This window comes from Hyperolius riggenbachi, chromosome 1 (genome assembly GCF_040937935.1).
Source record: "Hyperolius riggenbachi isolate aHypRig1 chromosome 1, aHypRig1.pri, whole genome shotgun sequence".
Taxonomy (NCBI): domain Eukaryota; kingdom Metazoa; phylum Chordata; class Amphibia; order Anura; family Hyperoliidae; genus Hyperolius; species Hyperolius riggenbachi.
The window spans coordinates 407,489,896-407,514,345 of record NC_090646.1 but is presented as its reverse complement, the minus strand read 5'-3'; the positions used below and the strand labels follow the sequence as shown (position 1 = coordinate 407,514,345).

Below are 24,450 nucleotides of genomic sequence, written 5' to 3'. Positions count from 1 at the left end.
GGGGGGGGGGGGGGGGGGGCGAGGGAGCACAGGAGAACCCGGGGGGACTAGAGACGGCACTACAGAGACACAGAGGCATGTAATTATGCACAGAATGTGCCTCTGTGTTCTCTTAAAGGACTTGCGATTCGAAAATTAAAAAGAGTTAAATGCCTATTGTGATTTAACATCCTTAGGTGACGCCATCCGGTCCATTCCGCCGTGTCGTCTTCAGCAGCCCCAAAAAACATGGCCGCCTCGTCCTGCCGCGTCTGCGCAGCTCTGACCTCGTTCCCGCGGTCTCGTGGACGTAAAGCACGTGAGATCGCCAGGAACGAGGTCAGCTGAAGATCTCAGAGCTGCGCAGCCGCGCTTACGGCTATGAGAACTGCACAGGCGCGGCAGGACCAGACGGCCATGTTAATTGGGGCATCTGAAGGCGACCTGAGGGATTGGGACGGGACACCACCAGAGCTGGGGATTTATAAGAGCCACGGCGGAACGGCCCTGTGGGGGGGGGGGTTCCGGTTGGGGAGGGGGGCTGCTCTACATAAAGATGGCCCAGACCATACAGCGCTTAACCTCCCTAGCGTTCTGATTATGCACAGCCGCGTGGCTGTGCATGGTTTTTTAAACCTCATTTTGTATTTTAAATCATGTAGCTAGCCTAGCGCTGGCTGGGGGGGGGGGGGGGGGGGGGCCTACTACGCGGCCGGTAGCGGCGCATCGGCGGTGCTTCCGGCACTGGGGAGCTACAGTTCATTGAGGGGAACCATGAATGCAAACTTACTGTGACGTACTGAAGCAGAGCATAATCCCTCCCTTTGAAACTGTGCTGGAGGGCAGTATTCCAACACTGTGTCACTAAGAAACTGAGGGTGGTAAGGTGCTAGACTGGCCAGGCAGGTCCCCAGACCTAAACCCTATTAAGCATCTGTGGGGCATGCTCAAATAGAATGTGGAGGGACTCTAAAATCCACCAGCTTCATCACGGAGGAGTGGACTAGAATTCCAATGGCAACCTGTGAAGCGCTTGTGAATTCCCATGCCCAAGAGCGTTAAAGGACACCTGAACTGAGAGGTACTGTATATGAATCTGCCAAATTGTATTTCCTTTTAAAACCATACCAGTTTGCCCGGCAGTCCTGCTGATCTTTGGCTGCAGATTAGATTTAATTAATTAGATTAAATCAGACTTTAGTCAGAAACCTTTGATCTGTCTGCTTGTTCAATGTCCAATGCTGGGCATACACGGCAGTGTATTTTCTTATCAATCGAGCCACTGATGGCTCGATTGATAATTCCCCGACGTGTCCAATCACCGCGTGGATCGATTCCTGGCGGGGACGAGCGGGAATCGATCCGCGTGGACGAGCTTTGATGCGCCGGCATCAAGCTGCTGGCTCGATTCCGGTGCATTACCTCACCGTGTATGCCCAGCATAAGATCAGCCAGGCAACTGGTACTGTTTAAAAGATAATAAATATGACAGTCTTCATATTCCTCTCAGTTCAGGCGTCCTTTAAGGGCAGTGTTGTAAATAGTAAGCACGCAACATATTGAGGCACTTTGGGCACAATTTGGAAGTTCTTCACTTAGGCGTATAGACCCCAATGGCAGTGTGGAGTTATTTTTATGGGAGAGCAAATAGTATCTGATGTATGAATACCTTCTGAATATGTCATTTATAAATCAGACAAAGCAAATTATTTTTTATGTACGAGTTAACTACCTGCGGACCATGTTGGTTGAAATCCATTTCTGCAGATGTCTGCGCAGCTCTGACAGGAGGTAGATTTCAACTGCTTTGCCACGCGGTCCCACCGCTACCGACGATCACGCCACTCTGCACCCACCGCAGGCCCGTCTCTCTGCCGCCTCAATGACGGCAGAGCTCTGAGAGCTGGTCTGGAACGGATTTCACGGGCTCCTGACTGCGTGATCACTGTGAGCCAATCACAATGGCTCACACTGAGGAACAGGATCAGGAGCCAATGAAAATGGCTCCTGAATGACGCACAGAGCTCTGCTGTCAGAGCAATGGCAGAGAGGGGGCCTGTGGTGATGGGAGAACGGCGTTAATGTGAAATTTAATATAAACTGAACTAGTTCCACCTCGGAACGCTCTTTCATTAGGAGTACCATAGAAGGCAAGATCATTTTGTAAGTGTACCGCACAATAACTTTCTGAAACCGTTTCATTTCTTAGATTTGCTATAGAAATTAAAAACATATTTTAAGTGCAGTTCACTTGGCACTTTGGGCCCGTTCTCACTAGGGCGATTAGCGTGCGATTCCCGCTAATCGACAAAGCGCTACCACTTTTTAAAGCGCTAGCGCAATAGAAATCTAATTGCAGTGATCTCACTGGCGTTTCGCGATTAACGGCATTTGGAAAACGTGTTACCTGCAGCATCTTGCCGTGATTCTCGAGCAATCGCGATATTGTGCTGAACATGATCGTCAGGAATCAGGGAAGTGTACAGTAATTTTTACTGCAGTAATCACGGTAAAAAAAAAACAAAAAAAAAACAAAAAAAACGCCCTCACAAAATAGTACCGCGGAGTGAACTGCATTTAGTGGTTACAGACTTCTTCACACAGCCTTAATGTATTTACCAGTACCTGTACTGTACTTTTTCTACCTTGCCACTTAACCACTTGAGGACCCCACCCTTTTACCCCCCCCTTAAGGACCAGCGCTGTTGGTTGGGATCTGTGCTGGGTGGGCTCTGCAGCCCCCAGCACAGATCAGCGGGCACGCAGAGCGATCAGATCGCCCCCCTTTTTTCCCCCCTATGGGGATGATGTGCAGGGGGGTCTGATCGCTCCGGTCTGCATGCATGTTGCGGGGGGGGGGGGGGGGGGGGGGGGGCTCCTCAAAGCCCCCCTCCGCGGCGAAATTCCCCCCCCTCCCTCTCCTACCTGTCATGCCCAGTGATCCGGGCTGCACAGGACGCTATCCGTCCTGTGCAGCCAGTGACAGGACGTCCCCTGTCGCATGGCGGCGATCCCCGGCCGCTGATTGGCCAGGGGATCGCCGATCTGCCTTACGGCGCTGCTGCGCAGCAGCGCCGTACATCGTAAACCAAAGCGGATCATTTCCGCTTGTGTTTACATTTAGCCTGCGAGCCGCCATCGGCGGCCCGCAGGCTATTCACGGAGCCCCCCCGCCGTGAATTGACAGGAAGCTCGCTGCGAGCGGCTGCTTCCTAATTAATTAGCCTGCAGCCGGCGACGCAGAACTGCGTCGCTGGTCCTGCAGCTGCCACTTTGCCGACGCACGGTATAAGCGTGCGGTCGGCAAGTGGTTAAACCTATTAATGCATTTTAACACCAATATAAAGGTTTACTCACTTATAATATTCTAGTACAGGTCTAGTAAGGGCCTCATAAGCCTTCAGTCTCTTAGTAACAGTCTCTGCTTGTCATCCTCACGCTGAATCAGAGCTTCTCCAGTAAGATCATCGATTCCCTGGTCATGGAACAATAGTATACATTTTTGAATGTTAAATGATAAACTATGCATGTTCAGTTGAAGTCTGTGCCAAAATAATATACACAACATAATGTAGAACAGAACTAATTCATAACAAACATGGTAATATATTTTATGGCATTTCTGCTCAAACCAGGGACAAAGGAAGCAGCAATCTGCACACCCATAGCCAGTAAAAAGTTAGGTACCTATAAAGCAGGAGGGATGACAGGTCTTTAGATTTTCAACAAATTCCCATTATGATGAATAATGTGACAAAATAGGTACAGGATTCTGAAGCTCTGATTCATTAAAAAGTTATTTTAGGAAAGGTTTTCTCATCTTACCGGTTATAGGTTTACCAACTAGCAAAAAACAGAGTATTTTGGCCAACTTATTCTGAGTGCTTTTTGCTTGCTGGGAATTGAAAGCAATTTATAAGGTGTGAAACATATTCTGTAATAATGTCAGAATTCTAGCGGTTTTATTTATGCAGGAAAAGATGTCATATGGATATGTGTTAAGTTTTAATGGTCTATGCAAAATTTCATTGTAAAGTGAAAAGTTAGAGTACTTTATATTGCTCTGTGACATAGCATATTCCAGGCTGTGAAGCCTATAAGATTATTCTAGTTACAAAAAGTCAGAGCATTCTTGTTTATGCTAGTGCGTGGCCTTGATATTTAAAGAGGTTTCTGTGTGAAGACAGAGAAGCAAGTTAAACTTACATTACTGCAGTAATTATAAATGCACATAATTATTACACAGATATTATTAATCTAAATATTAATGATCAATACAGACCCTTTAAAGAAAGAAATAGTTATTGTTAAACCCTATATAATAGAATCTATTACTTTAAAATATATTTAAAAGCTAGTGATGATTTGGGTCTGTGAAACCTTCTTGTGAGATGGTTTTAGTTTTAGAAGATGTTGACATGTTTCTTAGCTTGAAGGCCAAGGCCAGCAAGAAAATTATAAACATTTCCCAGACAGAGAAAGTCAAAACATGGAAGAGATAAAATATAAAACAAGGGGTTTTCCCAATTAGTTAAAGATGGCTCCATGATGCCACCTGGCGTCAACATTATTAATACTGTTTGTTATTTGTTATGAAAGGCTGACCTCTGCCGGTTGAAATTAGATATTTATTTCTTCATCAGAAAGACAAATATATGGAAAAGGATTTTATATTATCAAGATTTAATGTTCAATTATTTCTTTTATGATTAATTGTTTTAAGAAGAATTATATAATAAGCTTTATATTTAAATAAGTATATTAGAAGCCCTGTATGTTTTAATAAGCCTTAAATTGCTGAAGGCTCTTACAGGTCTCTGTATAGGGTCAACCTGACCTGGGAAAGTACAGACACATTCCAAAAACTAATTAGCAGCGAACACTATCAGAAATGCGTCATAAATGACATTGGCCTCAATTCACTAAGCTTATCTCCTGTCTTTAATAACTCTTCTAGAGTTGTTACCATGGTGATAAGGCATGTAGTATTCAGGAAACATTTTACCTCAGGCAAGCCTAAAGTTAACTCTTCTGTCTTTAAATTAACTCTCCAATCCTTAAAATAACTCCAGAGTTAAAGACAGGCTGTTAATTAACTGCATGTGAAAATAACTACAGAGGAGGTAAATTAACTACAGAGGAGGTAAATTAACTACAGGAGAGGTAACTTAAGGAATGAAGAGGTAAGATAACTCTCTCACGTGTGGAGGTAAGTTTTCTCTTGCTTTATTATCTCTAGCATGATCTTAGTGAATTGAGGCCATTGTTTAGTCTCCATGTCTGGGTCAGCCAACAGACAAGATGGCTGTTGACGTCCATTTTTAATTAAGTGCGTCAGAAATGACCCTATATCAAATGTCAAGCACTCCAAATGACGTAAATTCCCACAAGATAAGGTAATTAAGAATTTATGAATAATAATATTGTGACTTAGGAAATCAAAACATGATAAAGCATTGACGCACGGAAGCTTTAGCCAATCAGAACCTGGGATCCAGGGAAGTTCCAGATTAGGCAGCCATATTGCCTCCAGCCCCTATAAAAGGTAGAAGCTGAAAGCTCATAGTTTGCAGAAGCCCAACAATCTCCTGAGAAGACACATGAGGCAGAAGCTACCTTCCCACAAGTGGTTCTAGATGCTGAAGAGATGACAGAGAAGGGGTAATATGCTTAATATTCTGGTGATTTACTTTAATTTTTCAGCATTAAGTTTTATTAAGATGTTAGCAAGAAGTTTTTTAGAAGCTATTTTTTATGCTATTTCTTTAAGAAGATTACTACAAGTTTTACACAGCTATTATATACACAGCTATTGATACAGATGAGACTATTTTTGATCTTATTCTACATAACACAACTGTTATATTCTTTTTTGAATGTACTTAGAAGATTGATGATAGTTTGGCTATAAAGCCTTGATGAGATGGAATACTGTTAGAAGGAAACACTACTTGGAACTGTTCATATTTTGTATATATGCTGTATGATAAGCAAATACAATTTTTTATATAAAATCATACACTGAGTGCTCTGATTCATTTCAAGGTATACAGTCAATCTATAATTACAGTTATAGAGGGTTCAGACCCCACTATGCCGGATGTATATGATAGCAACGCTTTAAAGGCTGGTACTTTACTGAGTTAGCAATCATGAAAAAGGCAAGAACCGCTCAGGTTTTTGACAATAACAAAAATAATAATGAGACCAAGACTTAATGTTCACGATGTAATTTGTTAATATTGTTTGACCCACTAGGAGTCAGCAAGTCATATTTACTGCGAAAAAAAAAAAAAAAATTGACAGCACCAACTGCCATTATCTAAAACCACATCCACCAACAATGTGATGGGCTAAACATTTTTTTTTTTTACATAGATATACATAGATGGAGGCCACTGTGCTTAATTGGACCTTCAAAAGCAGACATTTTTCTGTAACCTTTCCCCAATTTGTGCCTCAAGACAATCCTATCTCAGAGGTCTACAAACTATTCCTTTGATTTCATGCTTGTTTTGTGCTCTGACATGAACTATCAACTGTGGGACCCTGTATAGACAGGTGTGTGCCTTTCCAAGTCATGTCCATTCAACTGAAATTACCACAGGTGGACTCCAATTAAGCTGCAGAAGGATATTCAGAGGAAACAGGATGCACCTGAGCTCAACTTTGAACTTCATGGCAAAGGCTGTGAATACTCATGTACATGTTTTTTTTCAACTTTTTTATTTTTATTAAATTTGCCAAAACCTGAAAATAACTTTTTTCATGTTGTCATTATGTGGTGTTGTGTGTAGAATTTTTAAGAAAAACAATGAATTTAAGTACATTTTGGAATAAGAATGTAACAACAAAATGTGGAAAAAGTGATGCGCTGTGAATACTTTCCAGATGCATATTTGTTGTGCTGATAAGATTAGCATAGCAATTGTGTACAATCAAATATCAGTACTGGATAGATTTGCAACAAAAATTTAATATTGTTTTAATTAGAAAACAAAATAAGAGGATGAATTGACCCAGCCGTAATCTGTCTATACCAAGTTTAAAAAAAACTTGACTTAGGGCCCATTCGCACTTGAAAGCTTTTGTGCGAGTGATTTTTCGGCGGAAAAATCTCTGAACACTGCGGCGATTTTTCCGCGATCAAGTTTAGCACTTCTATAGCACTGAAACGCGATAGCCGGGAAAACCTGAAAATGGTACCGGCGCCACGTTAGCGTTTCGCTATTTTGGGCGATTAGCGCAAATCGCCCAAGTAAGAACGGGCCCATAGGGTTTAATTACACTAGCGCTTTTCAAAGCGCTAGCGTTTGAGCGTTTGGCCGAAATCACCGGCAAAACGCTCAAGTGTGAATGGGCCCTAAATGACCTGTAGCATAGCTGAAAGACACAAAAAGGTTGAGGCTACACAGATGAAGGAGATAAGAGGGTCTGTAGCGGGCCACTTGCTGTGTATCCAGCATCCTGAGCAGCACAGCACATATGGGGACAGCTTAGTTCTGCCAGGGTATACATATGAAAACGGCGTCCGTAGACTTGGGCGCAGGATACAGCCTGTATATGGCTGATCCTGCACAAGTCCGGGCCGTGTTCATTATTATTCCCCCTCCGCCGCCATGGAAAGTGGGGGGGGGGAATGATAATTCGTCTTCCAGCGATTGGCGAGAGGCCGAATTATTGTGTTTTTTTAAGCAATTTCAGCTCAGTCTTCTGACGGAGCTGATGTTACTCACTGAGCGTTGCTGTAGAAGTGATTGCCATTATAGTCTATGGCGGCGCTGGCTGCGCCCAAATCTAGCAGTGCTGAAAACCACTGCTCCGCTGCCAGGCACTCCTGTCTAGCCCTCTGCAATAATGTAGAGGGGTGGACCCAGGCTGGGAGGAAGGACACAGGGTAGAAACTGACCGGGCCAAGCAGCCCTCCAACGGCTTTAAACAGCAGCATGGGGACAAGAGCGCAGCCAGGAAGAAAATGATTGGAAGTATTTTAGTACGTATTACCCTTATCCACATCAGTACTCTTGTATCTAATTGAACATACATTAAAACAATTTACATTTAGTTCCACTTTTAACTTACCGAGACCTTAGGTGGATTAAAGTCAGTGTTATATACTCGACCACTGCCTGGATGGATCCATCGTGCTGTGAGGCGATCTTTAATGGTTTCAAATGGTACATTCAAGTCAACAACAGTGGTAATTTGATGAGCTTTATCCAGAGCCTGGGCTTGTGGGACAGTCCTGGGAAATCCTAATTAAGGTAAAAAACTTTTTGTGTTACTGCTTTCTAAACTTTCTAAAGTGTAATCCAACCTTAATTTGGCAAAAACAGTCATAGCAATTTACCCGAGGACACACATTCATACAATTTATCTTTTCTGAAGAAATTAATTACAAAATCAGGTGGCATAGGGTACTCTGGGGTATCTACCACCAGAACTTGGTAGTGAGGCAAAAGGAACCTTTTTGGCTCATCTGCCACACAAAAGGAAGTTGCAGGGCATGCTGGGTTGTCTTTTTTGCTTCTCTACTTCCCCTCAGACTTAACTAATGCAGCCTGATTGGCTGAAGCCTCTTTCCCTCCTGTTTTCCCCTCCCACACCTCTGTTTCTCTCAGATTGGCCAATATTTTTTTCATGCTGAGACAATGCTCTTTCTATAGTGAAGGGTGGGCAAATCAGGCAGAGGAGAGTAAGGGAGGAAATGACATCAGGATTGGCTTCAAAATAGCCACAGTTAAAATGGGAAATGTTAAGAAGGACTTTCTTTTTTACTGTAGTAAATCACTAAAATCAAAATGTGGACAGTGCAATACATATGTTATGCAAGTAGAGCACGTATTTACTTATGTTTTTTTTCTGATATAGTATGGCTGACAGCTCCTCTTTAACCACTTGAGGACCACAGTCTTTTCACCCCTTAAGGACCAGAACCTTTTTTTCCATTCAGACCACTGCAGCTTTCACGGTTTATTGCTCGCTCATACAACCTACCACCTAAATGAATTTTACCTCCTTTTCTTGTCACTAATACAGCTTTCTTTTAGTGCTATTTGATTGCTGCTGCGAGTTTTAGTTTTTATTATATTCATCAAAAAAAGACATGAATTTTGTCAAAAAAAAAAATGACTAACTTTCTGTGCTGACATTTTTCAAATAAAGTAAAATTTCCTATACATTTGAGCGCGAAAGTTATTCTGCTACAAGTCTTTGATAAAAAAAAAAAAAAACCCATTCAGTGTATATTTATTGGATTGGGTAAAAGGTATAGCGTTTACAAACTATGGTGCCAAAAGTGAATTTTCCTATTTTCAAGCATCTCTGACTATTCTGACCCCTTGTCATGTTTCATGAGGTGCTAAAATTCCAGGATAGTATAAATACCCCCCAAATGACCCCATTTTGGAAAGAAGACACCCCAAAGTATTCAGTGAGAGGTATGGTGAGTTCATAGAAGATTTTATTTTTTGTCACAAGTTAGCGGAAAATGACACTTTGTGAAAAAACACAATTAAAATCAATTTCCGCTAACTTGTGACAAAAAAAAAAAAGAAATCTGCCACGGACTCACTATGCTCCTCTCTGAATACCTTGAAGTGTCTACTTTCCAAAATGGGGTCATTTGTGGGGTGTGTTCACTGTCCTGGCATTTTGGGGGTGCCTAATTGTAAGCACCCCTGTAAAGCCTAAAGATGCTCATTGGACTTTGGGCCCCTTAGCGCAGTTAGGCTGCAAAAAAGTGCCACACATGTGGTATTGCCGTACTCAGGAGAAGTAGTATAATGTGTTTTGGGGTGTATTTTTACACATACCCATGCTGGGTGGGAGAAATATCTCTGTAAATGTACAATTGTGTGTAAAAAAAAAAAAAAATTGTCATTTACGGAGATATTTCTCCCACCCAGCATGGGTATGTGTAAAAATACACCCCAAAACACATTATACTACTTCTCCTGAGTACGGCAATACCACATGTGTGGCACTTTTTTGCAGCCTAACTGCGCTAAGGGGCCCAAAGTCCAATGAGCATCTTTAGGCTTTACAGGGGTGCTTACAATTAGGCACCCCCAAAATGCCAGGACAGTGAACACACCCCACAAATGACCCCATTTTGGAAAGTAGACACTTCAAGGTATTCAGAGAGGAGCATAGTGAGTCCGTGGCAGATTTCTTTTTTTTTTTTTTTGTCGCAAGTTAGAAGAAATGGAAACTTTTTTTTTTTTGTCACAAGTTAGCGGAAATTGATTTTAATTGTGTTTTTTCACAAAGTGTCATTTTCCGCTAACTTGTGACAAAAAATAAAATCTTCTATGAACTCACCGTACTCCTAACAGCAAACCTTGGGGTGTCTTCTTTCTAAAATGGGGTCATTTGTGGGGTTCCTATACTGCCCTGGCATTTTAGGGGCCCTAAACCGTGAGGAGTAGTCTGGAAACCAAATGCCGCAAAATGACCCTTGAAACCCTAAAAGGTACTCATTGGACTTTGGGCCCCTTAGCGCAGTTAGGGTGCAAAAAAATGCCACACATGTGGTACCGCCGTACTCAGGAGAAGTAGTATAATGTGTTTTCTGGTGTATTTTTACATAGAACCATGCTGGGTGGGAGAAATATCTCTGTAAATGACACATTTTTGATTTTTTTTTTTTAAACACAATTGTCCATTTACAGAGCGATTTCTCCCACCCAGCATGGGTATGTGTAAAAATACACCACAAAACACATTGTACTACTTCTCCCGAGTACGGCGATACCACATATGTGACACTTTTTTGCAGCCTAGGTGCGCTAAGGGGCCCAACGTCCTATTCACAGGTCATTTTGAGGCATTTGTTTTCTAGACTACTCCTCACGGTTTAGGGCCCCTAAAATGCCAGGGTAGTATAGGAACCCCACAAGTGACCCCATTTTAGAAAGAAGACACCCCAAGGTATTCCGTTAGGTGTATGGCGAGTTCATAGAAGATTTTATTTTTTGTCACAAGTTAGTGAAAAATGACACTTTGTGAAAAAAAACAATAAAAATCAATTTCCGCTAACTTGACAAAAAATAAAATCTTCTATGAACTCGTCATACACCTAACAGAATACCTTGGGGTGCCTTTTCTAAAATGGGGTCACTTGTGGGGTTCCTATACTGACCTGGCATTTTACGGGCCCAAAACCGTGAGTAGTCGGGAAACCAAATTTCTCAAAATGACTGTTCAGGGGTATAAGCATCTGCAAATTTTAATGAGAGGTGGTCTATGAGGGGGCAAATATTGTGGAACCGGTCATAAGCAGGGTGGCCTCTTAGATGACAGGTTGTATTGGGCCTGATCTGATGGATAGGAGTGCTAGGGGGGTGACAGGAGGTGATTGATGGGCGTCTCAGGGGGTGGTTAGAGGGGAAAATAGATACAATCAATGCACTGGGGAGGTGATCGGAAGGGGGTCTGAGGGTTTGGCCGAGTGATCAAGAGCCCACACGGGGCAAATTAGGGCCTGATCTGATGGGTAGGTGTGCTAGGGGGTGACAGGAGGTGATTGATGGGTGTCTCTAGGTGTGATTAGAGGGGGGAAATAGATGCAAGCAATGCCCTGGCGAGGTGATCAGGGCTGGGGTCTAAGGGCGTTCTGAGGGTGTGGGCGGGTGATTGGGTGCCCTAGGGGCAGATTAGGGTCTAATCTGATGGGTATCAGTGACAGGGGGTGATTGATGGGTAATTAGTGGGTGTTTAGGGTAGAGAACAGATGAAAACACTGCACTTGGGAGGTGATCTGACATCGGATCTGCGTGCGATCTATTGGTGTGGGTGGGTGATCAGATTGCCCGCAAGGGGCAGGTTAGGGGCTGATTGATGGGTGGCAGTGACAGGGGCTGATTGATGGGTGGCAGTGACAGGGGCTGATTGATGGGTGGCAGTGACAGGGGCTGATTGATGGGTGGCAGTGACAGGGGGTGATTGATGGGTGGCAGTGACAGGGGGTGATTGATGGGTGGCAGTGACAGGGGGTGATTGATGGGTGATTGACAGGTGATCAGTGGGTTATTACAGGGAAGAAGAGATGTAAATATTGCACTGGCGAATTGATAACGGGGGCTCTGAGGGCAATTGAGCGTGTAGGCGGGTGATTGGGTGCCCGCAAGGGGCAGATTAGGGTCTGATCTGATGGGTAACAGTGACAGGTGGTGATAGGGGGTGATTGATGGGTGATTGACAGGTGATTGGCAGGTGATCAGGGGGGATAGATGCATACAGTACACGGGGGGGGGGGGGGGGGGTCTGGGGAGAATCTGAGGGGTGGTGGGGTGATCAGGAGGGAGCAGGGGGTAGTTTAGGGTTAAAAAAAAAATAGCGTTTTTAGATAGTGACAGGGAGTGATTGATGGGCGATTAGGGGGGTGATTGGGTGCAAACAGGGGTCTGGGGGGTGGGCAGGGGGGGGTATGAGGGGTGCTGTGGGCGATCAGAGGGAAGGGGGGGGGCAGGATCAGTGTGCTTGGTGCAGACTAGGGTGGCTGCAGCCTGCCCTGGTGGTCCCTCGGACACTTGGACCACCAGGGCAGGAGGCAGCCAGTATTATACACTTTGTATGCGGCGACCCGGTTGCTAGTAACCCGCCGGCGCTTCCGAACGGCCGGCGGGTTACAGCGCAGGCTGGGCCTTCGCCAGTCGCCGGCGGCTGATCGCGTCACGTGTGACGCGATCGCCGCATAACCACGCCTGCCGCCGCCGATGGGCGTATTGCGGTCGTTTGGGCCCAGCCCTTGCCGCCGCCCATCGGCTTAAGGCGGTCGGCAAGTGGTTAAAAAAACAGAGGGCAACTGCAGATCACATCAGATTTATAAATAGCAAAAATGAACACATTCTGCAACATTGCCCACTGTACTATATTACTACAGTATGGTCTTGCTTTTTGGATCTGTTTTGTGAGGGATGGCCTGCAATCACCTTCTGCTACATAGTTTCATTTTGGTTACATGTCCTTCACAGTAGCACGACCCAAGGGAAAAAAAAAATCCTCATGCAGGTGCCTGCAATCGCACATTGAAATGCTTAGGTAGGCCTGGTGCACACCAGAGGAGTTTTTCTGAGCGTTTGAGTTTTTAAATCTGTGCTGCTAATGTTATCCTATGTGTCTGTGCACACTGGAGCAATGAGGTTTTGTAAAAAACCCCATAGCATTACATTGGGAAGAGCTTTTAGAGGTTTTAAAAGCTCTTCCCAATGTAATGCTATGGAGTTCTTTACAAAACCTCATTGCTCCAGTGTGCACAGACACATAGGATAACATTAGCAGCAGATTTAAAAACTCAAAAACGCTCAGAAAAACTCCTCTGGTGTGCACCAGGCCGTAGTGGTCGTTGTCATAATATGACACACACACACATTGACAGCAGACATCGCTACTTTATAACCATGTATTTTCAGTAGAAGACCTCTCTTTAAAGCATCACTGTAGCTTCTGATTAACCATATATAATTATTTTTTAGCCATAATTGTGCTGTTATGATGCAAATGAAGAGTTTTTTTGTTTGTTTTTTTATTTTTTATAAAGTATAAATATTTATAGCATTTCCATCCTGCCTAGTTATTGCTTTTCTGCTTCAAGAAAAGTGCCTTGGCCTTTTCTCCTTGCCAAGTGTGCAGAGGATTGTGGGAAATCATGACGCATGATCCACTCCCCTCTGAAATAGGCCATGCCTGTACAGCCTGTAGTGAGCATACTTGGGGATTTGCTGGGATTTGTTTAGAAGGGGAGGGCTCAAAGGAAAGCCAGATGGCTATGAAGATAATTATTCCTTTGTCTTTCTCAAGACATTAGGTAACTAATGCTAGGTATAAACAATGAGATTTTTTGGCAGATTTAAGGCCCATACACACGTCGGATTTTTGCGAACGACGGGTCGTTTGAACGTTCCGTCGTTCAGTTTGTTCGCACGCGGAATCAGACGTGTGTACGGACTATCGTTCGCGTGATAAGACTGGTTTCCAGCGATCCGCCCGGCGGATCGCTGGAAACCAGTCTTATCACCCGAACGATAGTCTGTACACACGTCGGATTTGACGTGCGAACGAACTGAACGACGGAACGTTCAAACGACGGGTCGTTCGCAAAAATCCGACGTGTGTATGGGCCTTTACTGTCAGATCTATTATTTCCAACATGTCCGATCTAAATTCCTTTCGATTTTTCCACAGAAGTGAATGGAAAATAGATCAGAAGACTATTAGAAATCAGAAATGTTGGAAATATGACAGTAAATCTGCCAGAAAATCTCAGTGTGTACCTAGCATAAAGGTGTCATTTTACATGCAGTTAGGTGTACACAGGACATAGGCGCTGTTAGGTTTTGAAACAAAATTTGGCCAAAAGTTAGCTAGAGCTAAAATAGGCTGTGGGACAGTTAGGTTTTTGTTTGTTTTTTAATAGGTTCCTACACTTTTGGTGTGCGTTATCTGCATACTTAGGATTCAGGCACCGGGAGATTTGGGCACAGAGTAAAGCCAATACATGGCTTACCCTGCTCCTGCTAAAGTCCCAGCGGCAATAATTACTATTCCCCTTCAAGCCGCCATGGATAGTGGGAGAAAGATAATTCAGCTTCCAGCTATTGCTGGCGGCCGAATTACAGAAGTTTTTGTAGTAATTTGTGCTCCATTTTTTTACGGCGCCCAAATTATTCACTGAGTACCGCTGTAGCTGTAATTTCTATTACCACCTATGGTGGCGTGGGCTGTTGCCAAATCTCCTGCACTGTTTTTGCAGCGCTCGTCTCTTACCCCCATTCCTTGGGTACGAAAAGTTAATATCTTAAAATTCTGCTCACCATCCAGAAGCCAGTTATGTTCTCCCATGTTGTTCAGCTCGTGAAGAATAACGCGGGTGATCACATCATCTGGAACAAGCTGGCCTTGATCTATGTAAGTCTTTGCAACAACCCCGATTTCTGTGAAAGAACGACAGCTTCATTTTAGTTCACAGCTCATACATGCAAAAAAATTGTTACTTTGTCAGATTGTCAGCCTGCATCCCAAACATCTGTATAGTGTGTGGCTTGTTTGTACTCTGCCCTGCCAAAACAAAAATACAAAAAGTAATTAAGTTCTTTAGAGCAGATTTTTCAGGAATAGCTAATTTAAGCCATGTCTGCAGTTTCTCAATTTCTTAGAATTCCACTAAGAAAACAGTTTAAGAATCTTAGCAAGAATGACCAAAAAACAAAATGGGCAAGAAAAAAACCCCCAAAGAAAGTCTTGAACATGGCTAAACTAAAGAAGACTTGAACACAGCTAAGGATTTAAGTAGTTACTAGGGAAGTTTAATACGATGCCAATAATTCAGAGTTGATGCAGGATTATGCAGATTCTGTATGCAAATTTTGCTACTTTGAAAATGGACAAATCGAAATTCTACCAAAGTTTTTTGCATAAATTTGCATAATCCTGCATCAACTCAGAATTATTTGTATCTCACTGACCAGCCCTAGTAGTTACAACCAAAACTGGACTTTTTCCTTTTGCTTTGGCAAGGCTGGATACTGGGTAAATACACACTTAGTAGAGCCGTTTGATTAAACTGAAGAGGGACATTTTCTCCTTTGGCCACAGATTTCATGCTTTATTAACCCAATAAACAGTATAATTTTTTAGCCATCATATTTTCAATAAGAGGATTCATATAAAAAGTATGGTAAATATTGTGTTCAACTGATCCACAACATTAAAGAATCCAAACCATTTCCAAGACTGAATACAGTTGTGATCGGATTGATGAAAACACCCACTACACTGATCTATCAGTTCTGCAAGTAAACAATCCAAAAATACAAAGGCGTTCAGGATCAATTGGGCCCACCAGCTTCTGTGTTTTCATACACTACGTTCTGAATAAGCTGATTGAAAATATGATCTTTCACTAAAAACTGTACAGTTATCTTTAAGGTATAGTTGAAGCGTCCTTCGCTTTGACAGTCAGGCATGATGTTACAGCAAATCTTCCAATGTTCACCTGTCACACACCTTGTTAGGCCTACGTCTAGGCCTCCGTGCCGGGTGCTCGCCTCCTGCAGGTACACCACTCCTGCCTCAGTGCAGTACAATCGAACAAACGGAGACAGCACACAAATGGCTTCAGTCAAATAACTGTATTGAATAGCATGCAGAGGCACACGTACGACATGTTTTGGGCGGAGCCCTTCCTCAGGTGTGCCACACCCATCAGTAACACCTAAATACCCACCCAACAGGAAGTCATGTGACTAACACAATCACATGACCTTAAAGTGCAATTACAATATAATAACATAATACACTATCCTTCTGGGGAACTACACAAACCAGTGTCTACCCCAGCTAACTGAGGAATAGATCACCCAGATGCTGTCATAATAAATATGAGCATATTACATATAAGCAAAATCACATTATTGCATTTCATCTCATAACGATACCAATCTTGCAAAAAGTCCTGTTTCAGATTCACTATGCGGACAGTTTCACCCTAAGAGAGAAAGACATCACAGAAAACATCTTAGGCTCAGGTTTTCATTTAAACCATGGGGGCATACACAATTGAATTTCCTTATCCATTTAGCTTCGCATTGAAGCAACAATTTCTTCCTATTACCACCTCTAGCTAGTTTAGGTACATCTTCAATCACAAACCATCTAAGTTGACTTGCTCTATGGCGAGTTTGCAAAAAATGTCGTGAGACCGATGTTTCATATTCTTTGTTGCCTAGTGCCAAGTTTGTGATATCTCTCTTATGTTCTTGTATTCTTTCTTTTACCTGTCTTTCAGTTTTACCAATGTACACATAGCCACAGGGGCACTTGAGCCCGTACAGCACATACGTGCTCAAGCAAGTGAACCTGCTTGAGGGGCAGGTTCACTTGCTTGAGCACGTATGTGGTGTACGGGCTCAAGTGCCCCTGTGGGTATGTGTACATTGGTAAAACTGAAAGACAGGTAAAAGAAAGAATACAAGAACATAAGAGAGATATCACAAACTTGGCACTAGGCAACAAAGAATATGAAACATCGGTCTCACGACATTTTTTGCAAACTCGCCATAGAGCAAGTCAACTTAGATGGTTTGTGATTGAAGATGTACCTAAACTAGCTAGAGGTGGTAATAGGAAGAAATTGTTGCTTCAATGCGAAGCTAAATGGATAAGGAAATTCAATTGTGTATGCCCCCATGGTTTAAATGAAAACCTGAGCCTAAGATGTTTTCTGTGATGTCTTTCTCTCTTAGGGTGAAACTGTCCGCATAGTGAATCTGAAACAGGACTTTTTGCAAGATTGGTATCGTTATGAGATGAAATGCAATAATGTGATTTTGCTTATATGTAATATGCTCATATTTATTATGACAGCATCTGGGTGATCTATTCCTCAGTTAGCTGGGGTAGACACTGGTTTGTGTAGTTCCCCAGAAGGATATTGTATTATGTTATTATATTGTAATTGCACTTTAAGGTCATGTGATTGTGTTAGTCACATGACTTCCTGTTGGGTGGGTATTTAGGTGTTACTGATGATGGGTGTGGCACACCTGAGGAAGGGCTCCGCCCGAAACATGTCGTACGTGTGCCTCTGCATGCTATTCAATACAGTTATTTGACTAAAGCCATTTGTGTGCTGTCTCCGTTTGTTCGATGATGTCACAGCAGCTGTCCACAAGGAAGTCCTCACTGTCAGATCCTGCCTGGCATTCAGATACACTGCCCATACAATTCACTGGTTATATGCTTGCATTTCTACATTACAATGGATTGCATTAACTTAACACTGCATCACCAACACGCATAGTGTGAGCGAGGCGTAAAAATCTAGATGTATTGTTAATCATGAGAAAAGTAATACTTCATCTGAAGTCACCTTCAATAAGATTTTTATCTTCCGTTATATGCTGTTGCCATGGTTTCCAGGAAATTTCCTTAAAAAGTTTGCAGCAGCTGCAGGCGAGAAGTTGTAATGTTATTTAATGGCATTCAGCAACTAAATGGCTTGTTTAGTAAAGACATACGGTAAGTTATATACAGTATAGGCTCGGTTTCAGTGCTGGTTTCCATCTGTGTGTACGCTCCAAGATTGTCATATCACTTACTAAGTGAATCTCCATTTCCAGTGGAAAAATACACATACTGGAACATTGTGGTAAGGATTATTGTATATATAATAAAGTAGCTTTCAATTTGCAGTCAGCTACAGTATATACTGTTTTTTTTAAAACTGTCCGAAGCTGAATTTTCACTTTTTTGCAAGTCTAGAATCTGAAGGCTCGGTTCCCACTTGCACCAAGAACGTAACTGCTCTTCAGCGCAACCTCAGACATGAAAACGGATCGAATGTCAATATGTTCTGCTTCCACTTATTTCTTCAAATAGTGGATACATTTCCCATAGAAACATAAGGTGGAAACTCATCTGCACCGGATGCAAAACAGAAAATCAATTGGAGCAGACACTGAACTGTCCGCACAGCTCCATACAGGCCATTTTCAGCAGTTACCAGTGTGAACCACCTCGTTTCCACCCCATTCCTTTAGATTGTAAGCTCGCAAGGGCAGGGCTCTCTCACCCTTTTGTGTCTTGGAATGTTATTCATTTAATAGCTTGCACTCTGTTATACATTTAGTCAACATGTTACATTTGCTATTGTAATCACCTGTTCTGTATTTTGTACCAGTGTCCATATTTGATGTATACCATTGTCTGCATCATTATGTATCCCTTGTTGGTTTGCTTACATTGTACAGCACCACTGAATGTTGGTGCTTTATAATAAAAATAATAGTAACCTAGGCTTAAGCTTTGTAGAGTATGGGCTGCGTACAAACCTGCAACTGGTCTGCATAAATCTCTGTGCAGAGCAGGCGCTGGTTGCTAGGGATGATCAATGACATGCAAATTTCTCCTTACATTCAAATTTGATGTTAATTATTTGCAGCTTGAAATTGGAGCAATCAGAATAACTTCCTGTCAGTTTAAATTGGTTCAAGTTCATGCTGCATAACAGTTACATGAAATTTGAATACAAGAAGAAATTTGCATCTCATTTATCATCCTTACTCGTTACGTCTCATACACACGCAAGGTCTGTCGCCCAGCAGGTAGGCATAAGGACTCAATCCCTTTGGGGATGAGGGTGCACAGACGCTGCCAAGAATCTAGTGTGTAGATACTCCTGGTAGACTGACTGAGGCAGCCAGTAATATTTTTGTCCTTAAAGGATTCAACCTGGACCCAATTTGTCAAGGTTCTCTGTTGGTGGAGATCACTGAAGTGATTCTGCAAATGCAGCCTGGATTTCTTCTGTCTAATAGAACAAATAAATCAGGGCCACTGTATGCGTTGAGAGCTTCATTTATGAGAAAAGACACAAAACAAGTCAGTCACATAACAGGAGCACAATAAAACGAACAGACCAGCTGCAGTGCGCTTAGCTCAAGTTCACTTCCAGTGCAGACAACAAGCATGTGACAATGACCTCCAGATAACTTTACTGCTTTGTTTAAACATCAACACATGCTTGTAATGTCACAAGCTCAGCCCTCATACTGCTCATTTATGATACATGGCAGAATCTCTTAACTTGCAAACTAACTTCACCCAAAAGGCGAAGTTGGGCATAGCAAATCAATTCCACAATGCATTTAATAAAAGTATATCAGTTTCTGCAATTAAAATTCCCACTGACCTCCCCCCCCCCCCCCCCCCCCCTCCCGTGTATACTCCATTTTGAAAAATAAATTGCCCCAGAAAACCATTGCCCCAGAAAATGGCGAGAGTTCTGGTTTCAGTTACATGCATTTCAGAGGATGTTTTCATGACTACAGTACAGCATAATATAGTTCCTCAAGGTGACTTGTCTTTGGATGAGAAACTATCCACCTCATCAACTAAACCCATAATGAAACAAGGCTACTTCTGAAAGCAATTGTAGAAATTACCTTTGGAAATAAACTTTTCACATTAAAGAGTGTGTGCTTGCTGCAGCTGTGCATCACTGCACTCAGAATTAAGACCTCTAGAGCAGGGCTGTCAAACTCAATTATGTAAGGGGCCAAAATTTAAAATAGTCTAAAGGTGGCCATACACTAGTCGATTTGCCATCAGATCGACCAACAGATAGATCCCTCTCTGATCGAATCTGATCAGAGAGGGATCGTATGGCTGCCTTTACTGCAAACAGATGGTGAATCTATTTCATGCTGAAATCGATTCACAATCTGGGAAGCTGCTGCCGCGTCTCTTTGCGATAGGCAAGTGACTTTTGGGTTGCAGTTTGGGCACTCGGCCTCCAAAAGGTTCGCCACCACTGTCCTAATCTAATGTCCCACCATTGCTAGGTTCATGTAAATCTGTCTCCACCTGTGACCACACCCACATTATGGTCCATGGCCACACCCATTTTTCATCAGGCGCGCATAGCGCACTGCACAACGTAACCCTCGTATTTTTGGGTGCGCTAGCTGCAGTGTGCTGATCTCTGCTGCCTACAGTATGTACAGTATAAGCTGTTCTCTAGTGCCTGCACTGTGTGCCGATCTACCTCCAGTGTGTACAGTATAAGGGGCTACTATGTGCCTTTACTGATTTTAAACCACTGTATCGTATGCTGATCCCTGCTACTTTCAGCATGTACAGTATTAGCTTTAAAGCCTGGTACACAAAATTTTGATTAGCTAATTTTAGCTCTGTTCATCAAATGCATTGTCTGTTGGCCCACTTACTGCATGGGGTGGTAAAATTGATCAGTGATTGACCAATCAAAATTGTATGTGCGTATACATCTTTGATCTATGCCTCTACTGATTGTAAATTCTCTAAATAAAGGACAGGGGGCTCCATCCAATATTTTGATGGGCAGGCCCGTTATCTGTAGCTTACATCGCTGCTAAGTTCATGTACATTTGGCCCCACCCATGGCCACACCCACTCACTGTATGGCCATGTTCATTTTTGCTGCAGCACATACACCCCCGCCTAGTGCCCACGATCTCCAAGGACCCTAGGAACGCCCCTGGAGACAAATTCAGGGACTGGACATTGGGGGCTTTAAGGTATCCCAGGCCATGTTCGCCGATGACATTATGCTACTTTTACAGGACCCCTCGACTCCATTGGAACAGACATTAAATATAATCAGTGATATAGGTGGTGTGAGTGGGTTTAAAATTAATATCTCTAAGTGCGAGTTAATGTATCTGTCCCCTCTGGCCCCTAAAACAAGACTTTCCCACCTGCCAGTCAAAGTTTGCTCCCAAGTAATCTATCTGGGGATAAAATTTCATAAAGACCCCTCTTTGTTATACTCCAAAAATTACAATCCCGACAGCAGATATTAAGCGCCAATTACTAAACTAGGAAAATCTACCCATAAATCTAATGGGACGAGCCGCATTACTAAAGTCGGTGTCCTTTGGCAGACTGCTTTTCCCCCTACAAACAATTCCGTTGCTCCTGCTACATTCAGATGTGAAAGATCTTTAAAAGGCGTTCATGCCCCTCTTCCTCTGGAAAAGGGGCATATCAGGAATAGCTCTCTCCAAGTTACAGTTACCTAAAATTTTGGGAGGTCTGGCAATACCAGATATTAGAAGATACAACATAGCTTGTCTTACTCACCATGTAAGAGACTGGATCAACCAATCAAACCTCTACTCAAATTATTATCTCGAGTCCCCATTTGCAGAACCCTGGACTTTAACTGGTCTATTACACACTTATCACATACACCTTCCACCAAAGTTTAGGGGTAGTAAAATCTTTAATGACACCATAGTAACTTGGAGAGAGCTTTGCAAAACATTTAGGCCTCTTGCACAGTGGGACGTTTGATGCAACGTTAACGTCGCACAACGTGCCCCTAACGCAGCGCACCTATGTTATGAAACTGTACGTTATTTTGCACTGCGTTGCGTCTATTGGTGCGCCGTTTTCGTCGCACACTAATGGAACGAAAACCGCGCACGAGTTACATTAAAAAAAAAAATACATTACTGAGCATGTGCAACACAAAACAGCAACTGTATTGCTAAATGCACAGCATGCAGCACTTTCTAAATATTGCTACATGTTACATACAACGCAACGTGTGCACTGTGAATGTCGCACAGACTTTCTATTGCTGTGCGTTAGTCTGCGTTATACATTTTTATAATGTGCGACTTTAACGTCCCACTGCGAAAGAGGCCCTAATATCCCCTATCTGATTTCAAAGTATATGCCATTATGTGGTCTGCCAGAGTTTCCAGCAAGTTTGGCCCATGGAGGCTTCTTCAATTGGCGGGATAGAGGGCTAAAATGTTTAGGACAATTGTTAGACCTAAACTCAGGCAAACTGCTATCCTTTGTGGAGGCTAGGTCCAAATTTCATATTCCCCGAAACCATTTCTTATACTATGGCCAAATGAGATCTTTTGTTGAAAGAAAGGGCGCACAACTTAAAAAGATAGCTACCCTAAATAGCCTAGATGAATTTCTTGCACCTCATGTACCCAAAATATCCTTGTCCATTATCCAATCAGACCTTAAACAGCTCTCGGCCCCTAGAAAAGCAGCCAATAATTTTCCTGGTTGGTCCAAACAAATACCTGGAGATGACCTACCAAATAAGATACTTGAGGGGTATAGGAGTAGCCCAGAAATTGATAATCGGGGAAAACTGGCGGGAATCTCACTTAGAGTTCATACATAGGGCAAAATACGCCTTCAACATCAAATACAAAAAACCCCCAGAGTATTATGCACCAAAATGCCCCAAATGCTCTTAAACGCGGATATATTTCATTGTACCTGGAGTTGTCCAGCAATTTCAGACTTCTGGCAAAAAGTGATACAGTATGTCAAACAAATGTGTAAGATTCATTTGGAACCACTTCCTTTACTGCTTCTGTTTTAACTACGTGGAAACTCATTTAGGGTTGGAGGGGGGAAACACAGGCAGCTACAAAAGGCATGAGCAAATTAGCTCATTTGGTCTTAATTGCAGCTCGAAAAGTGATCTTTAATAAATTAATTTATTCAAGTATTCCAACAGTTTGGGATGTGAAATCGGAGCTTATGCAGTTACACCAGCTGGACAGATTTGACGCCATCAATCACAAGGACAAGAAAAAAAACAAAACAAACAGTCTTTTTCAAAAAATGGAAACCGTTTATCATATGGACTTATACTCACCAGGAAATCAGAGACTTGATGGAGCACTTTAAGTACACAAAATAGAATCTCACTGAACACTTACTAGGCTCATTGGGGAAACTGGATATATCAGAGAGCCACCAACAGACACTTGATTGGGAATGACAAGGGGAGGGGGAAGGGATTGGGGGGGGGGGGGGGTAATAGTCTGGATAGTTGGATAACTAGTTATTAAGGTACAGACATGGAGCACTGTATATAATATTTGTCAACCCACAGGATTGTATATCTGTACTAGGTTTGCCTTTGCTCATATGGTATGGGCAAGGGGATGTTATACTGTTGAAGATTACAATTTTTTTTTTTTTTTTTTTTTAAACAAACCACACCCAAAAAAAGAAAACATGCAGAAAAGCACATGGCAGAAAACTGAAGCTATTCTGCGTGGACAAGTGTGACCTCAGGCTAACAAGGTTGTAGATTATAGGGATCAGCTGATGGCCTTGATATGAGAATTCAAACATCTGCTTCCTGTATGTGAAAATTTGCATATTTGGACAGCCCTTAGCTCATCACTAACAGTTCTCTCAAAGGGCTAGTGCACGCCAAAAATCGCTAGCATAATCGCAAACGCTTAGTGTTTTTTGAAGCGATTGTTATAAGCAACTAAGCAATTCTAGGCACATGCCTAGCGAATTTCTATTTTCGCCTAGCGAGGTTTGGTTCAGCAATTTTATACAATTGTATACTTTGACCTAGAAGTGATCAGCTTTTGAAAAGGAGAAAAAAAAAAAAAAAAAAAAAAAAGAAAGGAAGAAAGAAAAGATTCAGTGCTCTTTAGAACAATTTTCCACTTTTCCTATACTTTACATTGAGGTGTAATCGCCTTCAAAATACTGCAAGACCAAGACCCGCGTTTGTATTGGGGGGGGGGGAGGGGAAATAAAACATCTCGTGTGAGAATGCCATTCAAAAACATTAGCCAAGCGTTTTTCAAAAAATTTGCTTTTTTTTTTTTAAAGCGCTCTCTGTGCATCAAGCCCTTGGATGAGGATAGAAAACTGGGTCTACGCCATGTGACCTGCTCTGACAAGTCTTCAGGAATTCACAGAACATATAGACTGCATTTGTACATGAAGCAATGCCTGCTGCACACACGGATACCATAGCTAAATTTAAAGGGACTCAGAGCACCTCTTATGGGCATGCCTTTAACCTCCCTGGCGGTCAATTAAAACCGCCAGGGGGCAAGCGCAGCACTATTTTTTTTATTCATTTTTTTTTTTTAAATCATGTAGCTAGCCTTGGCTTCCCCGTCGCCATGGCGACGA

At 42.6% G+C, this 24,450-nt stretch overlaps 2 protein-coding genes across 2 annotated transcripts in view; one reads left to right on the top strand and one right to left on the bottom strand.

The window, feature by feature from the left end:
* The window catches only part of CDC37L1 (cell division cycle 37 like 1, HSP90 cochaperone), a 62,717-nt gene extending 55,978 nt beyond the window's left edge, over window positions 1-6,739 (top strand). Inside the window, exon 8 of the mRNA XM_068235681.1 lies at window positions 6,358-6,739. The gene's annotated coding sequence lies outside the window, so the exon portion shown is untranslated. The remainder of the gene's footprint in view (window positions 1-6,357) is intronic.
* The window catches only part of AK3 (adenylate kinase 3), a 51,903-nt gene that overhangs the window by 6,350 nt on the left and 21,103 nt on the right, over window positions 1-24,450 (bottom strand). Inside the window, 4 exon segments of the mRNA XM_068235702.1 lie at window positions 3,337-3,403; window positions 3,406-3,454; window positions 8,062-8,234; window positions 14,796-14,915. Coding sequence (XP_068091803.1) covers window positions 3,337-3,403; window positions 3,406-3,454; window positions 8,062-8,234; window positions 14,796-14,915 — 409 coding nt within the window.